We start from the raw sequence: 18,956 nt of genomic DNA, 5'->3' as shown, positions 1-18,956 counted from the left end.
ACACAAGACAACACAAGACAAGACAAACATGGCGGCCGCCTTGAATGGCGCGCTCTGCTTTATTTTATACAGTCGTTTGTGGAATGTTGCCAAGTCATAAGACACATTGTTGTTTTTCTGACCTTTCCCTGACTTTCTGGATTTTCAAGATGTTTACACATAAACAAGCCCCCAGGATCTGCTGTTAGCAGCTGGCTCCTTAGTCCTCCCTGTAAACAGGGAAGGATCGCCCTGCTTCGTTTGCCAGAGCAGGACTTATGGGGAACGCCCTGCTTCGTTTGTGAGAGCAGGACTTATCGGGAACACCCTGTTTGTGAGCATGTAGTCCTCTACAGATATAGGGGCTTAAGTCTATAAACTTCCCTCTGAGTACTGCTTTTGCAGTTTTTTTGCAGGTTTTGGTCTATTTTGTTTTTATTTTCATTTGTTTCCCTGGAGAGGGCAGTGCCACCTTCAGTGACAGTGGCCTAGGCCTGCAGGTGGGAAATGTCCGTGGTGCTCTTACCTCAGCCCATGCTCTGGTAGCCAGCACCTTGGTTGCCCCTCAGCCCTGGGTGCATAGCCTGTGCACATCTAAGCCCTGAGGACAGCAGGCCATGCTTCTCCTGACCTCAGGTCCAGCTCCACAGGGCTCCAGGACAGTGTGCAGTCTGTAGGGGTGGGCCCTAAAATAGAGCTTTGTTAGTGCCTCCACCCCAAGGTGGAGGACCCATGGTCACCCCTGCCTACATTTTAGGGGCAGCAGCCCAGGCTTTTCTTGCCATCATTCCCTTTTAAATGTTAGGCATTGTGAAAGCTGGCTGGAAGCTTCCAGTATACGGATGGGTTTGTGGGCTTCATTGAGGGCCAGGCAGGGATTAGACATTTCACTGGGATACCCCTGCCCAGCACACTGGTGCTTTCTGTGCCTTCTCCCTGGGATGCTCTTTCAGATCTGCGTGGCCGTGTCCTCCAGTTGTGTAGGTGTTAGCTCATTTGTCACCTTACTGAAGAGACCTTCCCCAAATATGTTAACTAAAGCAATGCCTTCCTCCCAGTCTACTTAACACTCTTTTGTGTTTCTCCATAGCCCCTTTTTAACACTGATAAATTTGTGGGGTTTTTTTGTTTTTTTTTTTCTGTCTCCTTCCCATTAGAACATGAGCTCTTTGAGGCCAGGGACTTTGTTGTATGCTAAATCCTCAAGGTCTAAAAATGGGCTTATTCCATAGTAAGGACTTGATTGATATTTATGGAAGAAAGGAGAGAGGGACAGAGAGAGGGAAGGTCATACAGTATCTGTAACTCTTTCCTCTTGGGCCAGTCAGCAGCTCCCGAAAGAGACTCTGCAGTCTCCTGCCTGGGATTTAAGACTGTATCACAGTGGCCTGAAAGCCAAGGGAGGGAAGGGAACTGGGGGGGTCTCACCATCTGGGATATGACTTCCATGTAACTCCTTTGCTCTCAGCTGCTACAGGATTCTACCCTCTGCTGTGCCTAGGGCCCTGGAGTTCAGATCTTCTCTGTTCATGATCTCCAGAGGGAAATGTGTGTCTCCTATCAAGGTGAAGGGATGGTTGTCCCCACTATGCAGGAAGGAAGGGAAGGGATTTGAGGAGTGCACCTGCTCCTTTTTCCTTCTTTCAACCAGTCTTCCTGGTTCAGCCCCCTGCACACCTCCACCCTCAAAAGTAGCTGGTCACTTGAGGACCTGAGCCTTTCTAGGGTTCTGTGGTGTGAATCCACTTGCTTTGTGTGTGCCTTCTCTCCGAGGTGCCGATACAGAGAGATGGTCACCTCCTCATCCTTCCTCTTTGTTTTGTGGTCATGCATGTGTCTGCATATATTAATTAATTAATATATAACATATATTTGATGGGAAACATATTTCTTTACTGCCCTTTTAGTGGAGAGAATGCAGACTATGCCATGTGTTGAGTTTGCTGTGTTTACTTGCCAGTCTGGCCCTGGCCAAATACTTTCCTGTCTCTGCCTCCCCAGTATTCAGCAGGTCTGCTGCAGGAAAGTTCTGCTATGTGCTTTCTCTTTATAGCATGTGCAGTAGAGTCACATAACTTTCCAGATTCAAGCAGACTAGGCACCCTCGCCCTTGCCACAGGATCCTGAATCTCCAGAGGAGGCAGATCAAGGCTCAGGACAGAGAGCTGCTCTCTACTGAGCACTACAGTCACCCTTTCTCTCATCACTTATGGGCCTGTGCAGTGTCCTTGTCATCCAGAACCACTCACGCAAACCCTGCCCTTGCTGATGGCAACCGTACATTCCTCCCACCCGGTGGCTCTCCTGTCCTCTGCTTCCTTCCGATGGTGACACAGCTGGCTGGAGCCAGCAGCACCACCTGCCAGATCCACACTGCTACTGCAGGACCAACTCCACTCTCCCCCCTAATTTTTATATTTGTAATTTAGCTAATTCCATCTCTGGCAAATTCCTGCCCACCTGAACACAGACACTGTTTTAATCCCTTTCTCCTCTTCTGTCTCTTTCTTTTTATTTATTTCAATAAATACATAAGAGAATGTTTAAAATACATAAGAGAATAAAAATAATATAACATTTCCTCACATACTTATCCCCAGAATTGACCATATTTAATATTTTTTGCATATACTTCAAGTCTTCTTTACTTTAATCAAAGAAATGAAACATTCTAGTTAGTGTTGAAATCTCCTTTGTTCCCCATCAGCAGTCCCAGTCCTCGCCCTCTCCTCAGAGAACAATCACTGTCATGAATTTAGCATCTATCCTTCCGGAATATTTCACACTATTTTACAGACCTGTATGTTTTCCTGAGTCACGCATACAGTTTAGTGTGTGTAATCCCATATTGTACATATTGTCCTCTAACGTGCTTTTGAGCAAGCCTTCTGTTTGAGATCTTTTTCCATACTGATCTTTTTGTAGAGAGAGCACCTGCTGAGCCTCTTTTCTTTCCAGTTTGCCATATGTGTGAATGTAAAGATGTGAGAGTAATAGCCAACAGTTAATTTGCTTTCACCACGTGCCATGCTCTTTGTGTTTTCTCCTTGAGTCCTCACAACCCCAGATGGTAAGTACTGTTACCACCCCTACCTCACTTGGGAAACGGAGACTTTAGCGGATGATCACATACCTGAGGCCACCTTATGATCCGCTCGTGTGTATGATCCGTATGGTTCTGGCCACTGGGATTTCTGGCCCCGGAGTCATGACACAAACACATAAATGAGGTGTCAGTAATGTTCTGGGAGCCAGCAAAATAAAACCCAGGGGACAGTGACTAGTCAGTGCCTTGGCCTCTGGATTGGTGTCTTCATCTTGCCCTTTGGTGGAAAGAACCTCAGCTCACAGTCGTTAAATCTGGCTTCTGTTGCTGACTCTATCCTGACAGCTCTAGGATGTCACACAGATTACTTCTCTTTGCCTCAGTTTCCTTGCCTCTGATGGTATTCAGATTGCCTGACTGCCTACCTAAAAGATGGTGTTGGGAACCAAATGAGATAGATCACGACTCTAAGACACTTTGTAAACCACTCAGTGGTGTGTGGATGGGAAAGGCTTTTAGGATGACAAACTTGGCCCGTTTTTTAACTTTCCCTATTAACAGACCGCCTACCATGTTCCAGCTACATCCCCATGATTTCATTTGCATTACAGAATTTAATCCTCATTCCTCAAGCAGCAGCTTTGGAAAGATTGTTTTAAATCCCTTGTTTATCTGGCTTGCTTAATTACTACTCTGGCAACAATATCTCTTTTTTTCCTTTTTTAAACTTCATATACATAGTATTTTAGCTTCATTATGGGTTAAATTGAGTTTTGTGGGTGGGCCTGGGCACCCTCTCAAAATTTATAGCCTTATTTCTATGGAAAAATTGTTTCCAAGCATCAAACAACCAACTACAAGGCAAGTTTTGGAACACCACCGGTTTATAAGTTGGGACCACTGTACTGTTTGCATTGTTCTCTAATGAGTTGGTGGAAGGAGAGCTAATCTCCCTGGTGAGATTACACACTTCTTAAGGAAGGGGCACTACATCTTGCACGTCCTCCATAACACCCAGCAGGTGCCAAGTACAAGGATGTATTCAAAACATACTTGTTTAATTCTTCCAAAGCCCAGCTTCTTGTCTGCCTCCAAGACATGGGTGCTGATGGGAGTCACCTTGGGTGCTCCAAGAACCTCTGTGGTAATCATTGAATCGTATACTGTCAAACCTGACAACTCACAGATGAGGCCCAGAAACACAGTGTGTCTTGTCCAGACTCATTGGCTGAATGTAATTATAGTAGTAGTAACACTATCAACTATTTTTTTTTTTTTAGTGTTTAATGTATGCCAATACTTTTCTAGATGTTTTACATTTGTTAATGTACTTCATCTTTACCAAAAAAATTTAGGTAGTTATTCCTATTATTCCCATGTTACAGATGAAAAGACTGCAGCCTGGAGAGGTTAAGCAACTTGCTTAAGGTCCTAGAGCTGTTAAAAGCACAAAATAAAGATTCAAACACTGGCAGCCAGGGTCCAGGGCCCATGCTCTCCACCCCTGTGCCACATTGCCCCGAGTCCTGAGAGACCAGGAGGAAAGCCTGCCGTCTTGACTGTTGCCCATGGTCCTCTCCACTGGAGTACTTGGCATAATAATGCAGTGCTGGCATTCTCACTGGCTCCATGCCATGTGATCTGTATTATTAAGTCCCCGGACAATAGGCAAGATGGGTACATTGTCTACTGCTTAAATGGATTATACATTCTACCAAGTTCAAACAGTACAGAACAGCACCAAAGTAAACTAAATGGCTCTTGAAATTCTTCCATCCAAAGCTAAAATCCGGACCAACATTTTAGCAAGCATTCTTAGACACCTATGTTTTAATACATGTGTGTATAGTTCTGCACTTGTGTGCATGGTGAAGAATAAACAAAAGATAAACAATTTAAAAAGTAAATAAGTTTAAAATTTTTATTAAATAAAAAATAATTAAAATTTAAAAATAATGCCTATGTGTATAGAGACATATTTACAATTGGACATAATTGGGATCTCATTCTACATGTGTTTCTGCGAGCAGGTGACCGGTGTTATTTCTGTTAGCGTTGCTTAAATGAGGAAAGTAGACTCAGGGGAGGGTAACAGTCCATCCAGTCAGAGCCAGTATGGGGTTGGGACTTCAATCCTGTGTGGGTTTTTTGTTTTTATGAAGCTGTTTTGTTTTTATTAAGACCACAGTTATTTTTTGACATTCATTGCTCCTGTTCAAACACCTTCCTCTAAGCGCCCAGCCCTGGCTCTGAACTGGGCAGGCTGCCATGCCTCTAGTGGTCTGTTGTCTTTCCTGCACGTTTTGCCTACTGGAGAAGAGATTCTGAGTGCCTGGTGAGCTGGAATATTTATGCAGCTATCAATAAAGCCCAATAAACATGGCAGCCAAGCTTTTGCATTGACTAAACAATGCTGGCGTTTTTTGGCCCTGTGAAATCTCAGCCGAAGCAGCTCCTTTGAGGTTTCACAGTGATTGCAAATGTGGCACAGTCGTGGTGGTGACCACTCCAGTGCCACCTTGTCATTTCCCCTTCAAGCAGCCGTGGCAAGTTATTCTGAAGAAGTTCCGGGGAAATGGAATCTGATGGGGAGAGAGAGATGCTCATTTCCTCGTCCTAACCAGCTTCCCTTACTACTGATACTTTGGTCTTGGAATTGGTATCCAGCTCTGCTGAAAATGAAATCATATATTCAACTCTCAGGCTGAAGTCCAGTGTGATTAGATATTAATGCAGTGTAATGGAGGATTGGTATTAAATTGAGACCTTCTGATCTCCTCAAATGTTCCCTCCCGCTCAGGCTGCTGCCCTGCCAGCCCTGCCTCCCCTGCCTCCCCAGGCAGAAGCAAGGGCAGTGGGGCCAGAGCCCAGAGCCCTAAACCCGCTGCAGAAGCCTGGCATAGGGAGAGGGGAGTGGAGGCAAGAGGAGCAGGAAGGGAGAGGGGAGGGAGACCCAGGTTCAGGCCGGCTCTGCCCAGGATGGCTGCCAGCAAGACCTCACTGCCTGGGTTCCTTGAACCTCCTCTGCATCATGGAGGGAGGAGTACGTGGGACCACAGGGCCATGATTCTGGGCCTGCCTTCACTCTCAGAGCTACACACATGTTGTTGAGGACCAAGAGCTTCCAACTGTCCAGAATCACTTGGATATTTGACAGGCATCGAGCTAGAAGGCTGAGAAGAACAAAATCTTTGCTCAGTTTCTTCCACTCCTGCCACCTCCCTATGCCAGTCCTTTTTGTGAAACTGTGACTGGAACCTAATAGCTGTCACCAGCTACTGTCACTCATCCTATTTCTGTTTCTCTTTCCTGGAGGCGTGGCCTGAGAAGCAGCCAGTGGGCCAGCTTTAGTGTACTCTTTAGCTTCCTTTAGGGACAGGGATGGGACTCTGATGTCCCAGTGTGAACCTTGGCCAGGGGCCGCTCCCTTCACTTCCCCCCACCTGCTGGAGGAAGGACATGAGTGTGTGGTCAGTTCCACTGCTTGACTGGCAAGAGAGAGCTAGGCCCGTGGAAACCACACAGGGTCTTGCAGGACCCCTGCCGGCCCACGGGCTGCATCCCATCTAGCAGACCCTCCAAGAGAGCTGGAGGTCTGGGAGGACAGCAGTCGCTCACCAAGAAAATAGGGCACCAGCACAAGCCCTGGGCATGGTCAGATGGCGTCACTTTCATGTATGAATAATAGCATTTTTACGGAGAGAGTGATTTTTCTAACTCTGTTTCCAGAACACTGGTTTCAGGGGCACAGACTTTGCACACAAGATGGTAATGACTTTTTAATGACCTTAAGGGGACGGGTGTCCAGGCGGCAGTGAATCAATCTCAGTGGGAGGTTCATAGTGAGAGGGAAGATGGAACACCTGAAACCAAAGGGGGAAAGCAAACTGCAAATACATAGATATTTTCTTTGCTAACATTACTTGGTAATTAGACAATTACAGGAAACAGCTTCCCAGCAGCTGGCATTTCCACTGTGAGAGCGGAGGAGGGATGGCAACAACTGTGAACTCCTCACATTTATTACAGAAAATATGATTGGAGTTTACAGTCGTGGGTGCCGTGCACTCCTCCAGTACATTCTGATGAGCTGCTGAGCATTCAGCCAAGAGCAGAACTCCTCCTCTCAGGGTCCGCTCAGGCCTGCTCTGCCGAGTCTTCAATGAGCTGGCCTGGCCCGTGCCGATCAATGAGGAACTGCCTTTAAAATATCGGGGATGCTTTGGAAACCACCCAGACGGAGCCAGGCCAGTCTTGAGAATAGATGGTGTGGGGGGTGGCATTTTGGAAGCAGGGAAAGGTGGGGGTAGAGGCCTGTGGAGAACTTGCCAAAACCCCCATGTGCCATCACTCACGTGGTGGGGTCAGAGGGTAGTGCAGGACCCCCGCTGCCCCAACCCAAGTGCTGGAACTCCGCAGCCCTCCCACGTCCCTGCCCTCTTCAAAACTCTCCTCCTCCCAGAAGCCTCCCGTGCTCAGTAACTGCTCCCCCTCAGATGCGTGTCTGACGAATGACTGAGGTCATCCTGCCAACAGCCCTGAGGCGGGCCCCATCATGGCCCCATTTTATAGATGGGGAAATGTATTTATGAACTCCTGCCACCGTGATTACATCTCTTTGTCCACACTCTTGTCCTAATGAGCCTGGTCTGCACTTTGTGCTTGTTTATGGAGGGCTTTGTAAGAACCCTAAGTGACCTTCACAGATGGGGAGGAGTGCCTTCTGTGATGGGGTTGTAAGCTCCTGAATAGGGACACTGTGTATGTCCCACCTCTCTCAGCCATACATTAGGTGCAGCCCTGCCCCCAGCCCCTCCTACAGTGCAAGTCTCCGAGGACAGGAAGCCCTCCCTCAGTGGACATGACTTCATCAGCCACACTGTCAGTTAACTGCACCGTCTAACCAGGCAAATGGTTGTTTCCTCTCCCAGGTCCTGGCAGTCAGTGAGTTTTGAAAGGCAGCCTGCCTCCTTCATCCGTATCGTTGGGACACACAACACAGCAAATGAGGTAAGGGTCTCTTTTCGTGAGAGGTGCCATGAGATTTCCTGATGTACAGGTAAATGCTACCTCCTGAGTTAAGTGGAATTGTTTGTTCTGCCTGCTAATGGCCTGTTGTTCAGACAGCTTGGTAAGGAGAAAGTCCTGCAATTGCACAGTGGGGATATCATTATCATTTTTTGATATCTCTTCACTGGCAAATGAAAGCCAGCTCCTATTGCTTTGCTAATTCCTACAGCTCTCTGTGGAATCGGCCAACCACAGACGCCTTGAGAGGTCAAACACCTCATCCCTTGTCTCTGAGTCCTCAGCCCTCCCAAATGACAGCAGTTGTGTGAGGTTCCTTGCCCCTCTGAGCATGGTGTCTAGCAGGCGGCCGTGCTGCTGACCTGTCACTCCCTTGCTGTTTCATCGCCACACTGTGTCAAGCGTGTACCTCCAAAGAACCGCTGGTTTAAGAGAGGCAGCAGAGGGAATGATGGGTCGAAATGCAAGAGGTACATGAGAAACATAAAAGTAGTAACATTTCTGCAATTCTACTTTTCCATGATCTTTCTCAGATTTATGCAGGATTGGCTCTATGGTGTGCCACCACGACAGTCGCATGGGACCCAGTGCATGAGGTTTAATGCTCTGTGGCACCATCTTGAAATGCTTAGGGTCTTTTTACCTTTGAATTGTGTTTTATAAATGAAGCTCCACAGCACAGTGGAACACACACCAGGACCTTGGAGCCTCAGCCCACACGCAATCCCGCCTCCTGCCCCTTCCCACCTTCCTGCCGTGAGCTCTCAGCCACCCACTCCCTGAGCCAGAATGCCTGGGTTCTGCTTGGCCTGCCCCTCCTCATCTCACGCATGATCACTGCCCTCTCCACCCCCAGCAGGGGCCCTGGCACAGGGATGGACGGGGCCAGAGTCTGGTGTGAGTCCTGAGCTCAAGTCACAGAATAGGGCCCTGGGTGCCCGTGAGGGGCTACACTGGCTGGGGGTGGTGGTGGGGGGCAGTCCCTGTGCCCGAGGTAGCACATCATTAAGTAGCAAATAATAACTAGCGTGACAGCTTGAGAGAGAGAGAGAGAGACCCTAGATGAAAGCAGAAAGGTTTCTTTGTGCTTTTTGAACACAGGGCTCCTCGTTTCCGTCCAGCAAATGGGCCCTGTGCTCAGGATTCATGCATTGTCTTTATGGAATTAAAATTTCCCCAGAACACATCAAGGTGTTTCTGGTACTTCAAAAAGCATTTATAAATGTGAAAATATTGTGATAATTTAAATTCATTTTGGCTTTGTATTTATTTAGAATAAAAATGGTCCACATCTACAATGTGTTTCTTGCAGAGAGGAGCTTGTAAACAGAAACCTGGAACTTTTCCTCTTGCCTCTTTATTTCAAAACAAACCTGAAAACTATAAAAGTAAACCAACTGATGTTTTCTAAAGAAAAATTCGAGAATTATAAACACCAGGTCATAAACAATTGAAATTTTTACATAGTAACATATTGAAATCGAATGAACTATGTTTCATTTGCAGTTCTTGCTTTTTATACAGTGCATCCCCCCCAAAATTTTAGACTGGTTTTTTTCTTTAATTCCTAAATGGAACTCTGAAATTTTGTATTACAACAGAAGGAATTCTCAAGTCAGAAAAGGCTAAGAAGCAGCAAGGTGAGTCTGCTCAGAGCTTTCTTCTAGGGCTGCCCTCGGTCCCAAACCTGTTTCCTCAGTGACCAAGGAAGAAGAAAAGCATCTTGGACATTTTTTTTCAAAGCTATTCTAGATGACGAATGATTTCCCATTACAGAGCTCTGAAGTTGGAGTGTAAGACCTCTCTTTCATGATGAGTTTCCCAAAAATATCTGTGCAAGGGGCCCCGACCACTTTGGTGGAGATTGGACCAGCCATTTTAAATGGGTTGGATAGTAGGTCACTAGTTAACTTGTAATCCATCCCATTTGGCTAGTGAATAACTTGCTCAGTTGTCTTTTTGAATCAGTTATTGATCAGGGGGAAAAAAGCCTCAAAGTAGTGTTGCCAACTGGGAAACTTTTTTTTTTTAAAGACAGAATCTCACTCTGTCACCCAGGCTGGAGTACAGTGGCGCAATCTCAGCTCACTGCAACCTCTGCCCCTGCATTCAAGTGATTCCCTTGCCTCAGCCTCCCAAGTAGCTGGGATTACAGGTGCCTACCACCACACCCATCCAATTTTTGTATTTTTTTTTTGGTAGAGACAGGTTTTACCATGTTGGCCAGGCTGGTCTCGAACTCCTGACCTCAGGTGATCCACCCGCCTCAGCCTCCCAAAGTGTTAGGATTATAGGCATGAGCCAGCCACCATGCTGGGCCAGGAAACATCTTAAGTCATAAAATACATAATGAACAGGATCTCATTCTCAGAGCACACAAAAAGGCACAATAAGCCAGGTGCGTTGGCTCACACCTGTAATCCCAGCACTTTGGGAGGCTGAGGCCACAGGTTCGCTTGAGCCCAGGAGTTCAAGACCAACTTGGGTAACATAGTGAGACCTTGTCTCTACTTTAAAAAAAAAAAAAAGGCCAGGCGTGGTGGCTCACACCTGTAATCCCAGCACTTTTGAAGGCCAAGGCAGGTGGATCACTTGAGGCCAGAAGTTCAAGACCAGCCCAGCTAACATGGTAAACCCCATCTCTGCTTAAAATACAAAAATTAGCCGGACATGGTGGGACATGCCTGTAATCCCAGCTACATGGGAGGCTGAGGCAAGAGGATCGCTTGAACCCAGGAGGCCGAGGTTGCAGTGAGCCAAGATCGTGCCACTGTACTCCAGACTCGGCAACAGAACGAGGCTCCATCTCAAAAAAAAAAAAAAAGCAAGAAAAACAGAAAACCAATTAGCAGGCACAGTGGTATGCACCTACATGTAGTCCCAGTTACCCAGGAAGCTGAGGCTGGAGGATGGCTTGAGCCCAGGAGCTCAAGGCTGCAGTGAGCTATGATTATACCACTGCATTCCAGCCCTGGGCAACAGAGTGAGACCCTGACTCAAAAAACAAAAAATGTACAATAAAGCTGAACTTTGCTGGGCATCAAGAATATAGCAAACCTCAGAGAATGCTCTTTACTGCAGCATACTGGGTTCTGGGACATTATTTGAAAAAAGTCTTAACAGAGAACAGTGGAAATGTGTGTAAGCCAGTATGGCAAAGTTCAGAGGCGTGAGGGACAGGGGTCACATCAGCGAAGGAGGATGACTTGGGCTGGTCAGGCAGGATTCCTGGGAGAGACGGCTCTAGAGGACATGACCGCATGGACGCGAGCACTTCATGGAGCTGGGGAAGGCAGCAGCATAGGACAGGAGGCTGGAGATGAGTGTGCGGCACCACCCTGATTCACAGTCCCATGGGAGCCAGAACTGTGCCATCAGAAACAGGGGTCAGGGCACCTCCCTCACTACGGAGCGTGGCCTGGAGGGCAGAGGATGCAGGGTTTCCTCCGTCTGCCCCTACTTATTTGCTAAGTAACATCAGCAGCTGTCTCGGCTGGCTATTCCACTGGCTAAAGTAGCACATTGATTTCTCACAGTCTCGGAGGCTGGGAGTCTGAGGTGAGGGTGCCAGCAGGCTCTGGTTCTTGGTGAGGGCCGTCTTCTGGGTTCTGTCCTCACACGGCCTTCTTTGGTGTGTGCACTTCCACGAGAGAGGGAGAGAGGGCGCAGGCACAAGCGCTCAGTCTCTTTTCCTATAAGGACACCAATCCCATCATGGGGGTTCTACCCTCATGACCTCTGCTGAACCTGATCACTTCCCAAAGGCCCCACTTCTATCCCATTCCATTAGGGGTTAGGACTTCCACAGAGGAATTTGGGAGGGACACAAGCATCAGTCCATAACAGTGGCCTTCGTTTTGTTCAGAGCCAGAGAAACACTGTGTCCCTTTAGCTACTCCGTGTTTGTGAACCCAGAGACTTTGTGCTAGCTTCAAAAACTATCGATGGAGTTGGTCTATGGCGTGGAAAGGTCTGTCTGTGTACGTACGACACAGGGAAATCTGGGTGAACAGACACTGCCGAATGGCGCAGGTAGGCCTGTCTTCTGCAGGCGCTTCCCCATCGAGAGAGGGGCAGGCAGAGCAGGGACTGGTAGGGAAGCGCAGCATGGAGGCTCCTGTGAAGAGCATTCAAGAGAAGACGGTGGCTGGGCAGTTCGGCAGAAGGCGGGAAGTGGCCTGGACAGTGTGTAAGTAGCAGCTAGCAGAGCGGCCTGCTGTTTAGAGAGACCTGAAGTCGTTCTTGGGGGCAGAAGCCCAGTGAGTTGAGAGCTCTGCACAGTGACCATGGAAACTGCCCCGAACTCCAAACGCCCGGACGGCTGCTGGAATAGGAGAAGGCAGACAGCAGGCAGTGCGTGGAAGCAGGCCCCCCGGGCTGGCCTGTCTGAGCTAAGGCGGACTGGGATTTCTTGCCCGCTGTAGATGTGTATCTGTCTTGCTCCAGTCGGCCAGGCCTTCCTGCATCCAAACGCTCAGCCTCCGTCTGCTGCATGCTAATTTTCCCTGCTTCCCTCCGATCTGTCCAGCTCTCAGGCGACGGTGGCCTCGGTAGTCTGTGAGTTTAGATTTCTTGATCACCTGCTCTGGCACGCTTCTGATTTTCTGTGGCATTCCGTCCCTCTCCTCTGGGAAGTGCACGTCTGCTACTGGCATCTGTCTCTCATCTTCCTTTGTGAGCACTGCAGCAACGAATTCATTTAATTTTTTAGCTACGTTTACAACTTCTGTCAATAAATTCCCCCAGTGCTTACCGCTTAAAGACTCCAGCACTTCCTTCTGTGACCCCCGTTCCTTGTGTACTCAGCATCATCCTTATCATTTATCTTAACTCCTCAGAGCACTCCACTTTCACTCCCCCAGTGTGTGCTTCTGTCGTCCTCTGCTGCCTGCTCGCCTGGCTCTGGACGCTCCCCTGTGCTTGGCCCAGTGCTCACGCCTGTCTCTTCTTCACCCTCGAACGCTTCCCCCCACTCTTTTGTCTTCCTCCCATGCTCAGCACTAGATGGCAGACAGATGTTGGTGTGTCTTTCAGCACATCCACCCTCCGCTTCCATTGTTTCCACGCACCTGATTCTCCCTACTGCCTGTGGCCAAGGAGGTCCTTCTCGACCATTTCCTCCGTCACTTTATGGTGGTCTCCGGTGCCAGCTTAGCAAGCTCTTGGTCATTCCTATGTGGTTGCCCACCTGCCTTCAATGCTAATCAACTCCGAGCCACTGGAGAGACAGACGCTGCTCCTCTCCTAAGTCTCCTGTGTCTAAAATAAACTGGACCTTGTCAACAACATTACAAACATCGAGGGAATCTTTAGTTTCAGCCCCAAAAACTGTGCTCAGAACCGCACTGGTTCTGATGTGCGGGGTCTCCAGCAACTCTTCCATTTCATGTTATTAATTATCTGAGCAAATAACAAAGGCACATACCTACCTCCTTAAAGAAACCCAGCTGGGAGTAAATAAGATCAAGTCTATGCACCCATGAAAATCAGTCAGTGGTATTCAAGAAATAGAAGTTATGCCTGTTTCTTTTTATGGCTTTTATGAAAACGTGGGTTTGAAAGTTCTGGAGTGATTTTTTTCTCAGTACGCAGGGAGCTCAGGGGCCCACAAGCAGTCTTGAGGGTTAAAAAGGACTGTAGGGAGAGGAAACTCTGCAAGGTGTTCGGAAAGACAGGGCTTCTGCGCACAAGAACCTACATGAAAGCTTTTACCAAGTCAATAACAGAAACTGAGGATGGTATTGACAGGCTTTAGGCAGCTCTCAGGTTCCATTTTACCTACTGAATTGATATAGTGAGGAGGGAGGCTGTGTTAGATTCATCCTTGTATCCCTGGCACCTAGCATGGTGCCTGGCACATGTAAGCATAGAGGACCTGTTAGCTGAATGAATGGGTGAGTGATCTGATCTGTACACCCATCTCTCCCTCTCCCAGTCAATCAAAGAAAGCAATAAAGGAAAAGATGTAATAAACCAACTTTTCATTATTGAGAGGCCGTGGCATTCCAAGACAGAGTTTCTGTAGTCATATGGAGGATTTTCTTAAACCAGAAACATTTGTAAATGGAAAAGTATGCGCACCAGATATCTCAGCATCTCCTAGCTTAGGACCCTTATAATAATAATCATTAGTATTAATTACAATAATAGTAGCTAGTATTTGCTGAGCACTTACTGTGTGCCAGGTTCTCTTCCAGCCCTTTATTACATGATTTAATCCTCATATATGAAGTAGGTTCCACTCACCCTCATTTTAAAGATGAGGAAACTCAATACTAAGTGTTGGCAAAATTGTGGAGGAGTGGGCAGTTCTCCTCCAGTGCTGTGGGCGGATGGACTGACCCTGTCACCCTGGAGAAGAGTTTGGCGTTTTGTCCTAAGGGAGCATGTGCACACATTCACCCTATGGCTGAGCGTTCACTTCCATTCCTATGTGTATTCTCCGACAAAGCTCTTGTACCAGGTTAGGAGGCAAGAGTGAGGATGCTTTCACCGCAGCCTTGTTCATTCTGAACCCAACGGGACACCACGTCCATCCACAGAGGATGGATAAGCAAAGCACAGCATCTCATACAATGGGCTGCAGGGACTGTAGGTGGATGAACATAACAGCGTGTTGAAGGACAGAAGCCAGACACCAAAGAATATGTATACTAGGATTACATTCATGAAAACTTCAAAAGCAGGCAAAGTTTAACTATAACATTCATGCATACACAAGTGATAAAACTGCTAAGAAAAAGAAGGCAAGGGGATGAATCTTATCTGAGCCAGAATTGGGGTTTCCTCAGTGAGGGGGAGGCACCACTGTTTCTTGCCCCACATGGTATTTTTATGGGAAAACTATGCCTTATAGCATACAGTTTTGGCAGTAAAAAGTTTGGTTTTAAGCAAAGACGCAACTGAGGCTGAAGACATTAACTAATTTGTACGAGATCACCCCAGTCTTGAGTGGCAGAATCACAATGTGAATCCAGGCAGTCTGGCGGTAACATCGAGGCCCCTGCGTCTCCCACAAAGGCATAATAGATGGCAAGGTGCAAAATGAGCCCAGCTGCACCCTGGCTCAGAACTCTATGAGTCAAGCATTGATAAGCAGGTGGCTCTGAGCATGCTGTGTGCACCAGTTTGTGCTAGATCTTGGGGAGAAACTGAGGCAGGACCCTTCCTTAAGGGGATGGCAGCTTCACCACCTGATAGAAAGGAATCCCCTTAAAAAGCCCCTCAACTCTGGGTGAGGTTTCAAATGGCTGTACCTGATTGATGGGAGAGACATCAGTGAATGAAAACAGCAGCCAGCCCTGAAGGAGGAGGGTGAGTTCTGATCTGTAAAATGGATCTAGTGATCCTGCCCTTGGAGTTTGGGAGCCATGAATGAGTTTATGTCTTATAAACATAAGGACCCGGGAGGGTGGGAGGTTGCAGACCACTCTGCATGCTGCCGCTCCTTATCCAGGGAGAGTGATCAGCCCATGAGCGTGTCAGAGGAGCATCTGCAGGAGCCGACAGCAGGACAGAAAGTCTGCAAGTGGCTGCTTGAGCTGCCCTCCAGGACCACTCAGCTCAGGGCCTAGAGCGAGGCAGAATTTATTTACGGGCTTCGGCCAGGCCAGTGAGTGGCTCTGGGCTCCCATGCCACCCGTTCCCATAGCAACATGGGGCTCTAGTGGAAAAAAAACAAAACAAGGAAATAGACTCTTAAAAAAAAGAAAGAAATGCTCCTTCCTGGCATGGTGATAATTATTTCCCAGGTCCCCCGCCCAGGTCTGATTCCACTCTCTCTGGCTCCCCGAGGACTTCCCCTGCAGCATCCTCCAGAGGACCATCGTCTCAGCCCAGAAGCACTTCAAAGCAGTCACATGCTGGCTCCAGGGCCTGAACTCCCAGTGGGCCAGCAGCAGCATGAAGCAGACGTCCCAGCGGCAGAGCGCAGAGAGAGCAAATGGAGAAGTAGGCCCCTCCCAACAAAAGCTCCTGGTCTGCAGAGAGCACCAGTTCCAGCCTTCAGACTCCACTTCTGTGCGGGAGAGCGCCTGGCCCTCCAGGGGCTTCATGTCCCAGCAACTGGAAATGGATGCCCACAGAGAAAACCTGCTTGGGAATAGAAATAATGGAAACAAACTTAGGTTTCAGATGGCAGCACGGAGGCCCTGTATGATGTATGCCAGGTACTGGGCCAGAGAGGAGGCAGTACAGGGACAGCCGGGACAGTCAGGCTCAGCGGGTAGCCGGGCACCTGTGAATCTGCATAATAGTCCTAGCAGGAGGCTCTGACTGGGTCCCCACCACACTGCAGTTCTTGGGAGCAGAGACTGTGCTGTGGCATCTTTGTGTCCTCAGCACCCAGCCCAGTGCCTAGCACACAGTAACCCCTCCATACATCAGACCACGGGCCAGAGCCCTGGTGCAGGATTCCAAGGGGAATGAGCTCTCAGAATCACTTGTGACAGCCTGAAGCCAGATCAAAGAATAACTGAAGATGGCACCAAGGCTGTGACTGCCATGCCCTTGGAGAATGGCAGAGCTCTGATGGTTATAAGAGACTGTGGAAGCATTCGGTTGCACAAAAATATAGGCTAGAGGAGAGGCAGTGAAAGCTGAGCCATCCAAACAAAAACTTGGATTTAAGGATTATACCTGCAGATAATGATCAAAGCCAGGTGCCTCAGAAGAGCCAGGCTAAGAAGAAAGGGGCTCAGAGGCTCTAGAAGCTGGTTCCACGAAGCAGCACTGGGCAGGCAGGGAGGCGGAGGATGCACTGAGGAGGGCGAGCAGTGAGTGGAAGGAAGGGAGAGGGCCTCGGCACTGGTGCCAGCTTCACCTCCAGCCAGCTGTGTGGCCCCAGTGTCATTTCACCTCCCTGCCTCTCAGGACACTTGCCTTTGAAATGAGGAGAGTAAACTAGATCTTAAAGCTTCCTTCCCAGTAACACAGGAAAAAAGGCAGAAAAATATTTAGTTTGTTTCATAATTATGAAAGAAGACCTTTTGTGGGCCTCTTTATGTTTAAATGTTTGTTATGAAAGATTTTATTGGAAAAAAAGAGAGGAAAAGCAGGACAACATTGAGCACATGTGGTTGTTTCAGACCCTGCGCAATCCTTAGACCTGTCGTACTGGAGCAGCAATAATTCTCCATCCTCAATTGGCCTGGGAGAAAGTGCCCCCAGACTTGGGCAGATGAGTACCCAGGAGCCTCCCAGCAGTGAGACGCATGAAAACCGCAGCTTGTGAGGGTCCCAGGGGTGATGCTGGAAGCCTCCACGCAGCTGGAGCCCTTTGAGACAGAAGGTACATGAGGAGCCTGGTCACACAGTGAAGAACCGCCCAGGCAGCTGGGGACGCATGGGCCAGCCCTGTGGGGAGAGCAGGGCCGTGGCCAGGCTCTCTTGGTGCCTGTCCAGTGTGGGAAGGGGGCCCTGGTGAGGCCAAATCTACCAGGTGGGGAGACTCAGGCATCCCAGAAGCCTGCAAACAAGAACACTTCCCTTTTTTTGTTTCTTAGTTTTTAAAAAAAAAATAACCAAAAGATACCTCTACCACTGTGTGGCCGAATCCATTGAGACGAGAGTAACTCTCTCCCTGGAACTCTGGGGTGTACACACGTAAAAAACAGGGCAGGAATTCCAGGGCTGCCTAGAGTTAGTTGTATGGATCGGAAAGGCTCTTCTTCCAGAACCTTCCAAGCATCAGCGTTCCAGTTATCTGTGGGTATCCTGGCCTATGTGAATATGAGAAAAGGATATTGTAAAGTTTTTTTAAAAAGTTGTTGCACTGTCACCCAGAAACTTACTTCTATACCTAGTAGGGATAAGTACTGGTGCAAAAATATTTGGGTATCCTATCACCCTAAGCAATACTGAAAATTTGTTGCTCACAATTTGGAAATGTCTCCCTATGAAGTAATTCCTGATTTTGTTTTTTGTTGTGTGTATGTGTTTGTTTTTGAGACAGAGTCTCACTCTGTCTCCAGGCTGGAGTGCAGCGGTATGATCTCGGCTCACTACAACCTCCGCCTTCCACGTTCAAGCAATTCTCCTGCCTTAGCCTCCCAAGCAGCCAGGATTACAGGCGTGCACCACCACATCTGATTACTTTTTATATTTTTAGTAGAGACAGGGTTTTGACATGTTGGCCAGGCTGGTCTCGAACTCTTGACCTCAAGTGATCCATCTCCCTCAGCCTCCCAAAGTGCTGTGATTACAAGGTGTGAGCCACCACGCCTGGCCCCTATGAAATGATTCCTTAACTGAAAACAATGTGTTGGGCTGTTCAGATGCACATAAAAAAACATGGTTTATAAAAAGGGATATTTTTTTGGAGGCACTCGTCTTCATTTTTAAAGGAACAAAAACAAAACATCTCCGAGGTCTGTAGATGGGCTGTTAACTTCTGCTCTGCGGCGAGCATGACAGAGGTGTTAATGCTGACCATCGTCAGGATCTGTTATGTCACTGAGCGCTGGGTGGGTGTGTGATGCCACCACACCAGCCACTGTGAAAGGGAAATAGGGGATCTTTAGGGGAGCGCAAGTTAGAAGCCATGGCTTTGCATCTGACTTGTGGACAGACATCATTAGGTAGGTGTCTGTTTTATAAAGATTTGTCAGCTTGCCTTTGTAAGTTGAAAGCTTGGATCCGAAATCCTGTTTGCATTGGTTGGCATGAAAGTAGTCTGTGGAAATTACTCAGGAGGAACCAGGAAAGCAAGGCAGAGTCATTGATCAACATTTATTAAATTTCCCCAATTTCTGCCGCAGTTCACAGTGGACCCTTAGGCCAACTTGGGAAAATTAGCAAAGGCTTCTGCTTTTAAAAACCTTGAAAATGTGTCAAGCAAATAGTGCTTAGGGAATCCCTCTAATGAGAGGCAGCAGCCACCAGCCAGCTGAGGAATTAGCCTGGT

At 48.0% G+C, this 18,956-nt stretch overlaps 1 protein-coding gene across 4 annotated transcripts in view; it reads left to right on the top strand.

The window, feature by feature from the left end:
* The window catches only part of BTBD9 (BTB domain containing 9), a 480,044-nt gene that overhangs the window by 453,231 nt on the left and 7,857 nt on the right, over nt 1–18,956 (top strand). For 3 of the 4 annotated variants that reach the window (XM_031667673.1, XM_031667674.1, XM_031667675.1), the window contains exon 10: nt 7,957–8,035. In XM_031667673.1, the coding sequence (XP_031523533.1) occupies nt 7,957–8,035 (79 nt within the window). Of the gene's footprint in view, nt 1–7,956; nt 8,036–9,654; nt 10,160–18,956 lie in introns of those variants that run through there. The other variant, XM_031667676.1, reaches the window with a different exon arrangement.

Source organism: Papio anubis, chromosome 6 (assembly GCF_008728515.1).
Source record: "Papio anubis isolate 15944 chromosome 6, Panubis1.0, whole genome shotgun sequence".
NCBI classification, from domain to species: domain Eukaryota; kingdom Metazoa; phylum Chordata; class Mammalia; order Primates; family Cercopithecidae; genus Papio; species Papio anubis.
The sequence above is the reverse complement of the archived record's forward strand: the minus strand, read 5'-3'. Positions and strand labels throughout refer to the sequence as shown.